Source organism: Pagrus pagrus, assembly GCF_965226575.1.
Source record: "Pagrus pagrus genome assembly, chromosome: 18".
NCBI classification, from domain to species: Eukaryota; Metazoa; Chordata; class Actinopteri; order Spariformes; family Sparidae; genus Pagrus; species Pagrus pagrus.
This window is the reverse complement of record NC_140202.1, coordinates 9,257,280-9,267,794: the sequence shown is the minus strand read 5'-3', so window position 1 is coordinate 9,267,794 and position 10,515 is coordinate 9,257,280. Positions and strand designations below refer to the sequence as shown.

The 10,515-nt window shown below is 40.1% G+C and overlaps 1 protein-coding gene across 1 annotated transcript in view; it reads left to right on the top strand.

Moving 5' to 3' along the window:
• Nucleotides 1-10,515, top strand: part of LOC311274519 (calpain-1 catalytic subunit-like) — a gene marked incomplete at its 3' end in the record, with an annotated part of 36,248 nt that overhangs the window by 25,529 nt on the left and 204 nt on the right. Inside the window, exons 7-20 of the mRNA XM_084382259.1 lie at nucleotides 2,976-3,050; nucleotides 3,148-3,233; nucleotides 4,900-4,974; nucleotides 5,206-5,366; nucleotides 5,554-5,720; nucleotides 6,234-6,442; nucleotides 6,635-6,680; nucleotides 6,826-6,894; nucleotides 8,062-8,119; nucleotides 8,242-8,303; nucleotides 8,545-8,613; nucleotides 8,756-8,834; nucleotides 10,111-10,227; nucleotides 10,386-10,438. Coding sequence (XP_084238385.1) covers nucleotides 2,976-3,050; nucleotides 3,148-3,233; nucleotides 4,900-4,974; nucleotides 5,206-5,366; nucleotides 5,554-5,720; nucleotides 6,234-6,442; nucleotides 6,635-6,680; nucleotides 6,826-6,894; nucleotides 8,062-8,119; nucleotides 8,242-8,303; nucleotides 8,545-8,613; nucleotides 8,756-8,834; nucleotides 10,111-10,227; nucleotides 10,386-10,438 — 1,326 coding nt within the window. The remainder of the gene's footprint in view (nucleotides 1-2,975; nucleotides 3,051-3,147; nucleotides 3,234-4,899; nucleotides 4,975-5,205; nucleotides 5,367-5,553; nucleotides 5,721-6,233; nucleotides 6,443-6,634; nucleotides 6,681-6,825; nucleotides 6,895-8,061; nucleotides 8,120-8,241; nucleotides 8,304-8,544; nucleotides 8,614-8,755; nucleotides 8,835-10,110; nucleotides 10,228-10,385; nucleotides 10,439-10,515) is intronic.

Genomic DNA, 10,515 nt, shown 5'->3' with positions numbered 1-10,515 from the left:
TTGCCAACCTGCAGCAGGTGTGTGTGCCAGCGGCTCCAGTGACAGGGGACTCCGCCCAGCCTCTCGCCGCACCTCTGCAAGCAAAACAGGGAAACAAAACACAAAACTCCACCACAGAATGTGGGATCGTGACAGTATCACTCAGGAAATTAACTTCTATATTGTGCATATGAGCATGCCTGAAAGCTTCAGACTCATGAGCTGCTGTTTTTGAATCTGTACCTTAGACTGTATGTAAAGATTTAGGACTTTTCTCCACTTTCTCCTACTGTACAAAAATGAAGCCAAAATATCATAGATACAGGCACTGCCATCTTGTACTGGTGATGTAATTTGGAGCCAGAGTCTGTACAGTAGTCACAGTCATTTCAGGCGAGTCTTGCCATTTAGAAGCCATCTTGGAAATGCCCCAGGCAGCAATATTATGCTAACAAGACCAGAGCTGAAAATGAATGTCCTGATGACTTTTAATTACGGGTGCTCCGACTGATTGGGCACTGATCTTTATCAGCTGACATACATTGTAAAAAGTTTAACTGGTAGTCTCAATAGAACCCAATCAGAAAAGCTGATCAATAAGCATAGGAGACAGTTTCTCTATAACCTGAATGTCACTCACTACAGGACTGTGCTGCTCACTGGCTGATAACAGCTAACTAGCTTACCTCCTGCCAATATCAATATAGATTTTCAGTGCCCTCTTGGTTTAACCAGCGCAACATATTAGCAAGGTCCTGCCAGCAAGCTGTTTGTGACTGAAGGGATAGATGGACCTGTACCGCAGAACAATTTTCGTTATGGTAGGGTTCTCACGTTGAGTTGCCAGCCAGTGATTTTAACTAGCGCTGACACAGCACTGTGGAGAGAGATAACAATGGTAACAGCAGGAGAAGATTCGCTCCGTCAGAAGTAGTCCATTCAATTTATCATTTGGGATTTTCTGGTTGTGATAAGTACTTACAGCTGACTAAGCTAAAGGCTTACAACGGAGGCACACAGTGGGACAGAGTTTCTGTTCAGAGGAAAATTAAGCGTTGAACAGTGAACTGCAGTTTAATGTAACAACACAACAACTTTACACTAAATAAATGTACTGAAGTAGACCTCAATGTCGAGGCTTCTGTCTTCTTCAATGTGTACTGCACAGTCCAAGAAGGGCAGACTGTCTCCTCTGACATCTTCCTGCGTGAACTTGATGTTATTGTCCACAGTATTTGTATGTTCTGTGAAGGCTTCAACTTCCCTTGTTTTGACCCAGGTGTCCCCACATACCTGAACCAGTGTCTAGGAGCAGTTCCTGTGAAGGTAATCAAGGCTCTGCTCTCAACTTCTTCCATGTAGTGTTTGGCCACTGTTGGGGACATCGGTGAGGCCATGGCACAGCCAAGGGCAAAGCCATTGACAGGCCATTATATTACAGACTGTCCCCGAGGAAGCCATCCCATGTATATATGGACTCACCAAGATACACAAGGAAGGAGCACCACTCAGACCCATCATCAGTAGCATCAACTCAGTTACCTATAAAATATACAAGCACTTAGCCTGTATCTTAGCTCCTTTAGTTGGTAACACTCAACACCACATCAAAAACTCACAGGATTTCGCCAACAAGGTGAGAGAAGTAACGCTGGACTCAGATGAAACAATGGTTTCTTATGATGTCACATCACTTTTTACATGCATTCCCACTCAAGAAGCGGTAAATCGGTGAAGAAACACCTGCTACAGGACAGCACTCTGTCTAGCAGAACCAACTTCACAAGTTGAGAGCAGAGCCTCGATTTCCTTAACAGGAACTGCTCCTAGCCACTGGTTCAGGTATGTGGACGACATCTGGGTCAAAATCAGAAAAATGGAAGTGGAAGCCTTCACAGAACATACAAATGCTGTAGACGATAACATCAAGTTAACACGGGAAGATGTCAGAGGAGACAGTCTGCCCTTTTTTTGCTGTGCAGCACACACTGAAGAAAACAGAAGCCTCAACATTGAGGTGTACAGAAAACCTACACACACAGATCAATATTTGCTGTTCGACTCTAATCACCCACTGGAGCACAAGCTGGGGGTCATCAGAACCCTAAACCATCGGGCTGAGACCGTGTTCACAGAGACAGAGGGGAAGGAGAAGGAACAGAACCATGTGGCTACCCAAACTGAACCTTTGTCGAAACCTCTAAAAAATTCAGAGAAGACAGAGAGGAGGAGACGGAAAAACGTAACAACATTGTCATTCCTTATGGCATGGGAATATCTGAGAAACTCAGGAGCATCTTCAATAAACATCATATCCTGGTTCACTTCAAACCTGCTAACACTTTGAGACAGAAACTTGTTCATCCTAATGACAAAACACCCAGGCATAAGCAGAGTAATGCAGTTTATACTGTTCAGTGCAGCCAGGACTGCACAGATTTGTACCATGGGGAGTTCCCTCCCCAGACAGCTTAACAACCATTCACACCTGGGCTCACCTAGCCCTAGCAACCTACATGAAGGCCGTTTGGGTCAACAACCCACAAGTGGCCCTAACAACTCTGAAACTCAGAGCTCACACATGTCCTTAACGACTCTGTAGGACACTCCCACACAGAGTTTAAAGCCTGCAAACTCCCCTCCAGTTAGTTAGAACTGAAGAAGCCTCTTGGATGAGAGGTGAGACGTCTTCAAGAAGCTGAAACACGTACGGTTGCCTACGATACAGCACTTAGAATTACTATGACCTAGATGACTGAGAACCTTCATCAACATACATGCTTATGTAATATGGTTAGCTAACTGGAAAACATTAACGCTAGTATGCAAGCCTGGATTACTTTTTTACTGCTACTTGTTTAAATTTTTAAGTCTAGCTTGGTTACCTAGCTAAATAATACCAAACCTGTCAATGGTCATTTATCATGTGGTTAAAGAACAGTATGTTGCACAAAACTACCTGCAGTGATTACATATGCAGTATCTATATCTTCTAGGAAACATCTGCCAACACTGTACTACCAAATGGATTGGTCCAAGGCCATGCCTACACTGTCACGGGTGTGAAAGAGGTGAAGGATTGCATTTGTTTAAAAGTAAGTATGTAGCCAAGTGTAGTTATTTTTATGGCAAATATCAATTGTATTTTCTCTGATAACTGTTGAACAGGTGATAAGCCGAGGGCAAACAGTGAACCTGGTGCGTCTGTGGAACCCCTGGGGCCAAGGAGAGTGGAACGGAGACTGGAGTGATGGGTAAGAAAGTTACTGTGACCATTCAAAGAGAAATTGTTTTGATAGTATGCTTCGTGAGGAGAAAAAACATTGAGATTATTATTTTGTCATTATTTATTTAAAGACTGAATGTTCACAATTCATGCCTGCTTTTGTGCTGGATAATCATGTTCTTGTTAGGCAAGTATAAAGGAACTGAGAACATTCAGAAGAGAGCCCTGAGAAGCCTTTTTCTGGTTGACTTACATTACAACCCAGTCTCATATGAAAATGTGTAATAGCTACATTGGTCCACAGGGCAAAATTTAGTAGTTTCACAATAACACCTCTTAAATTGTGAGATGTCTACAATTTTTTTTGGCCTATTCTTTTCTATTGCCTGTGTCCACGTCACGTGACCGTCAACTTTCTGGCTGGGAGAACAAAAAACATTGCTGCCGTTCCTTTTATTTATACTGTAAAATGCAATATTTTAAGATAGGTATTACATTAAAATGTGTTTTGATTACATTTTTATCAAGAAATATGCACTTTGTTTTCATAATCCTCGCTCAGTGAATGTATGTGGTCTTTAGTTTGTTAGTTTTTATGAAGATTATTGCAGGTTTTGCCAGAAAAGTGTGGGGCTGTTACGTATACAGTATGATATCGTTGCTATGGCGGTTGCTATAGACGCTGCTATGGCGGAAACCACGTTGTTTGTATCATTTTTTGCTTTGTGTAGTTATCTAGGCTGTTACATTATTTGTGTTCTTTTATGTAGCCGTTTGATCATGCTCTTTCAATAAAAACAGTGATTGTGGTTTTGCTACTTTTACCTAAGTAAAACATCTGACTACTTCTTCCACCCCTTACCCAATCCTTCGCCAACAGACATGATACAATTTGTCCAGTTCATTTTGGTGTCTCATACAGTCATCCAGTTTGCGCCTGATGGGTCAAAAAGTATATAAGTATAATCTCCTCAGTTATATTTGTTTTCATTTCTACATTACAACGCCAAGCACACTAAGGATGTTTTGAACAGAGCCCTGAGATGTCTCTAGCTGTCTCAAGGCCATGATGTTTTCCACCAATTCGTTTTAGTTGTTTCCCCTCCAGGCCAGTAAAGTTTTGGTAAACAGCAAATGCAGCATGTTGACCTTTGGTCAGAGGAATATCTGTTGACCTTTTCCTTCAACGCTAACACACAATGCCAGGATCTGAGCTTGTGCAACAGCCTGACACACCTGTGTGCTCTTGGCCCCAAGCTTCTGCTCTGTTTTGTTTGTTTTAACTTCTGTTAGAGCTAGCGTTGTTTGTGATAAGTCAGTCCTTGATGGGGAAAGATTACTGTTGTCCATTGATTTTTTTGATGGTTTGTGGCTTGGAAGTGTGCCCCATTACCTCTTGACTTTATTGGCAGGCCAAGAGCACACAGGTGTGACAGGTGACACTGAAAACTGTCACAACCAGTTTGTGAAAAGAAGTCATGACCCTGAGAGACTTCTGAAGCTTCTGTTCAAAACATCCTGTGTGTACTTAGTACTGCCAAGCAAAAATACACCAAATATCAAGGAGATTATCCTTCAAAAAGACACAGAGGCATATGTTATGTGAAGACCTGCAGTATGTGTTGTAACTTGTCTCTTAATGTTAAGAACAGTATCTAACAGTATTACCTCTCCTCTCCCTTCACTGGTTAAAGGTCGCCTTTGTGGCAAACTGTGAGTCCTCAAGATCGTGAGATGTGTCTTTCCATTTTTGATGATGGCGAGTATTGGTAAGTACACTGAAATCAAAATTTGTATTTTTTTGTATTTGTATTTTTTTTGTATTTGAAAACCTCAGCTTTACATACTTAAAGTATAGCGTATAAAAATAAATTATATACAAAATAATTATTCATTGATGCAGATTAAATTGGCCAACCTCAACTGATCGATGCAGAATAACTAGTGAATCTCAGACTAATCAGCAATGTGTTGTCTGAATTAATTTCCGATGCAAACAGGATGCCCCTGAAAGCCTTCTGTGAGTTCTATTCAGATCTCGACATATGCTGCCTGTGTCCTGATTTCCTGGATGGAAGCTCTTCTTGCCACTGGAAGACCTCCTTCTATGAGGGCAGATGGGTGGCAGGAACCACTGCTGGAGGATGCATGAATAATAGAGGTACTTTCAGGATATCTGGGCTCTAAGAGGCAGTACATCGAGACTTGAGGGTGGCAAATTGAGACGTAATAGTTTACAGTGTTTTATTTTAATAATGTGTATTCAAGTTATAATTGATTTATAAATGTATTTAAAAATGTATTCTATTGGTAAAATCATAAAATGCAAAATAGTTTTTTCCTTCCAGACAGCTTCTGGACTAATCCACAGTATCGGGTCAAGATTGACAAATTACTCAGTGAATGTTCTGCGGCATCGGATGAAAAAAACATGCTGGTGTCTCTCATGCAAAAGCCGGACAAGAGGAACAGACGCCTGGTCCAAAGTCTCCACATCGGATTCTCTGTATTTGAGGTAGGTATTACCTTTTACTGTTTCTGTGAAAGTGACACAATTATTGGCATGTCATGCAAAGATATGGGGAAGTAGCTGTTTTGTGTTTTTATTTTTAGTTTTGACGTTTTGCAGCTCATATCACTTAACAAAATGCATCAGAACAACATAACAATATATAAAAAGCTCTTCAAGTAATCTTAAATGCAGCTCATCCCTAGTCTCAAGTATTGTCTAACTTTTACATGAGGACTTGAACACTCAAGTTTTAGCGAATAATACACGAATAATAAATGTGAGCCCAAAAGTGGTTAACAAATTCAATTATTTTTATTTGCATTGTTTTATGTTGTCATGATTTCACTTGAACTAATTCTGTTTTCTCCCACCATGATCTCATTTCTTTCAAGGTGACTGGAGACGTAAGTAACATTTTTAGCCCAAACCTCACACAGCTATTGCTTCCTCTGCACTGCATGAAGAATGATATAAACTGCACAGAAATGAAATATCTATTTGTTATTGGTATTGTAGTACAAGGCACAGAGGGGGAAGTTCCCAGCCTCTTTCTTCAACACCCACGCACCTATTGCCCAAACTAAAACCTACATGAACGCACGTGAGGTGATGGAGTTCCTCATGCTGAAGCCTGGTGAATATCTGATTGTGCCGTCCACCTTCAACGCCAATGAGACAGCCTCATTCATCCTGACCATTCTCTCCAAGGCAGAGACCCACGTCCAGTAAGTCACATGCAACATACTAATAAACCTTTAAAAGGTCTAGTAACTGTAATGTTATTACCAAATTTCAAATTGTAATCCCTAATACTGCTCATTACTTACATAAGTAATCACATTACTGTACTGTGTCCAGTTGTTACTGCCCAACACTGCCTCCAACAATGTACTGATGTCTAATGTCTTTCCTTCCAGTGAGAATTCTGGAGGCCATAACCACGAACACATGGAAGTTGAACGGGTGTGCAACATTTTAAAATACCTTTTTGGTATTGCTTTTGTGTTACATGTTGTTTGCTATGTTGATTACATTGATAGCATATGACACATTCATATTGTCCAATGCATTAATTCATTTGAAGCTGAACGCACTCTCTCTTTTGCAGCCCACACCAGTCAAAAACGAAACAGATGACGACAATAAGAGAACCTTGTTCCGTCAGTACTCTGATAAGGTAAATAAGTTACTAAAGCTAGTTCAAATTGCATTATATCAACCTGATGATATCACGATCCGACAAATCTAAGGTGTCAAAAATTTACATCAAGCAACTCAATGTAACGTGACGTTAACATAACCTGATATTAAAGCAATAGCTGAACAAGATGCTTCATCGCTTTGCTGCAGTCTTCACCAGCATAGACTTCAGGAATTCACTGGTCTCAGCCAAGAGATACAGTCCACAGCAAACTCAAGTATTGTTGTCTTTACATGTCAAGACATGACAGGTTTGTGAGCCTTAGAGGTGCTGGTAGGAAGATTTTCCTTTGTTTTATTCCCCCTGCTTCCAGACTTTGTGCAAAGCTAACTGCCTGCTGGCTCTAGCTTCATATTTAGCACACAGATAATGAGAGTGGTATCGATCCCCTCATCTAACTCTCTGCAAGAAGGCAAATAAGCATATTTCAAGTAGTTTGTTTTTTTCATCAATATTTCTGGACTTTTAAAGCTGATGTAAGCTCTGTCTTCATTTTAGCCAACTTCCTGTCTGTTTTGCAGTTGGAATCCTCTCCCTCCTCTCTACATCACCACACTTGCATGACTCCTTCCTTTATTTTTTTCAAGTGGTATTCCTCTTGGTAGTGTAAGCCGTTACTGAGAGTGCTGGGACTGGTAGCTTACCATTGCTGGTAAATAGGTGGATCATGTTCACAAGCAGACAGGACCGCCTCTTTTTGGAGTTCTCTGTCCTCATTGGATAAAGTGGGCAGGGATACCAGAAATGTATTATCCTCATGAGCAGGGGAAGGAGAGACATGGGTTACTGACCAAACACTCAACAGTAATGACTGTTGGAATACAGAGCTATTTAACAATGAATGTAAAGAATGTAACACTTTAATACTGAAACATTCATGTTTGTGCTGCATTTTCTGTTTGAGCTGTGTCATTGTCATTTTTTTATGCTGCTGTTTGACTTTTCTTCTTACTGCTCCTTTGGATCAGGAATTTTAAATGTTGGTACAGAAACATGTTTTAGAGTCTTTTAACTACACCTGCTATTCCTATCAAACCCATAAGGTGTAGGAGGCTATTACTTACCATTTAATATAAAGGTAACCATTATTATGATGACCACCATGTGAGCCAAACGCAAGTCTTGTTTTCATTTCATTTCCAGTACGAAGAAGTGGATGCTGAGCAGCTCCAGACGCTTCTAAATGAGCGAATCCTGAAAGGTTTGACAGCTCATGAGATAAAACAAAAAAATATTCAGATATAGTAACTTTGTGTAGTACTACTATGTTGCTGGCTTTAGGGCAAATTAAGTGTCCTGCATTTTTTCCATATGTTTATTTAGGAGACCTGAAATCTGGAGGCTTCAGCACTGATGCCTGTCGCAGCATGGTCGCTCTGATGGATGTATCCTACTGTGCAATACATTGTGAAGTGGTGTCCTAGAAACTTTTTTCTCCACCTGAACTGCTTACCAGCATTTTGGAGGAATTTCTCACAGTAAATGTAATTACATAAAACTAACAAGTAGTGTACATGCCAGCACCTGCCTGCCCTTTTAATGTTTTCTCAACACAGGATTAGATTTAAAGGTCAGACTAGGACATGAAACAACATGCACTGCTTCAGTACCTTAATGATAGGTTAGACATCAATTACTGGCAAACTGAATGGTGAGGAATTCGTTCGACTGTGGAACAAAATCGTCATGTACAAGGTAAAAGGAACCAAGTGAAGGTGAAAGATTTTCAAATTAAAACAAAGATGACTCTTAATAATTCCAGACTTTAATGCAGGAGTAGAGTGTATCCTATGCTGTGTTGAGCTCAGAGTTTAACAGCTGTCTTCTCTTTAACCAGGACATTTTCTTCAGCACTGATGTTTCGCAAACAGGAACACTGTCACTGAATGAGCTCAGGAACGCAATCATGGCTTCAGGTATACCATTAACCACTTCTTACTGAACCTCTGGGGAAATGTAGTAAATGAGAAATATTGAGTCCTTTTTTTTGGTTCATAATTTTTTTGGTTTACATCTAGAATAGATTTACATGCTCTAATGCTAACAAACAAACAAACAAAAAAAAACAATGCATCAGTTTCCTTATACTGTCCATTGCTGCAGCACTGAAACACTGTTTTAAGCTCCTGTCTCTTTAAGGCCCCCTTCTGAATACCCAGTTTGCTCTGATTGGTCATTTCATACAAACCTGAGCAAACAACGACAGAGCTGCTGTGCTAAATCAATTGTTACATGCCAAACTAGCCGCTAGGCATTCATTTTGCAAATGTTTGACATGGTGACATAGTGTGATGTCACAAAGTCACAGTTAAAGGGGGACTACTAATGATGCGTTTCAGGCACTTCAGGAGCAGTGTGTTCTGTGGGAAAGAGGAGCATCCATTAGTGTACAACAATGGCAAATGTTGTTTTATAATTGCTTGTTTTTAAAAGTTTTTGATGCAAAACAATGCTACTCAGGTGCTTAGATCCTCTAAATGTACCAAAACAACGTCGTCAAAAGTCAAATTTGTGCATTCAACTCCTACATCAGAGGCATCGTAAGATGATTAGGGAGAAAAACGAAGAAAGGTCAAATTTTGGCTACAGAAATTCACCTAGATATTTTGGACTTTTCTCCGCTCTTTGCTTTTTAGTAGTGAGAGGATTTTTTGTTGCAGTAGACAGGATCAAGCATGTACCAGGACCTGTTGAAGGAATGTTTAAGACAGTTTGGCAAGAGTATTTTGGCTATACTCCAAATGTTTCATTCACAAGGCGTTATTACAGTAAAGCATGCTCCTCTGTCACCACTATTTATACTCCTGAGCTGATGATAGTGTCATGTCAATCATTTGCGTTTGTGTTCGACAAATTGATTTTAAGAGATAAGTGACACATTGATGATAAACATAGTCAGACAGATCTCAGCCACTTTGTGCCTTGGTTTATCCAAATGCAAACACAGGATGTCCAAGCACAATAATTTCTTTTTTTTTTTCACAACAGACATATTGATTTGTTATAGTATGAGAAATACAGGTCTTACTCATGACATCAACGATGGGTCTGTTGTATTCCTGTATCATGGTAAACCATGACAGTGTTTAATACAATCAAAAACAATCTGCAGATTAATGAATAATGAAAACAAGTTATTTGCAGTCTTAATATAAATCACACTTAAACTTTTGAAAAATGTGTGTTGGTCAGGAAAGAGGATCAGCGATGATATGCTGAATCTGATGGCTCTGCGCTACGGTTCCTCCTCTGCGCAAATAACGCTGGAGAGCTTCATCAGTCTTGGCCTTCGCTTCGACTGCATCAACAGTAAGTACATTTGAACAGCTGATAATATACTGTAACTTGTTGGCTTTGAGTTGGTTTCTCTGTGTGTTCGTCCTTACAGTGCAATACAAATTAAATCATTATTACCATCAAAGAGAGTGCTGGAGTAATAAGAATATACTGCATGTCTTTCTCAATAGAAATCTTCAGCCAGTTGTCTGATGGAAAGACCATGACTCTTCGTGAATCAGAGGTAATACATTAAGTGTTACATTTCTTGAAATTTGAAGGTAGTTTAAGGTTTTAACCTTTGACAACCTGCACAGCTGC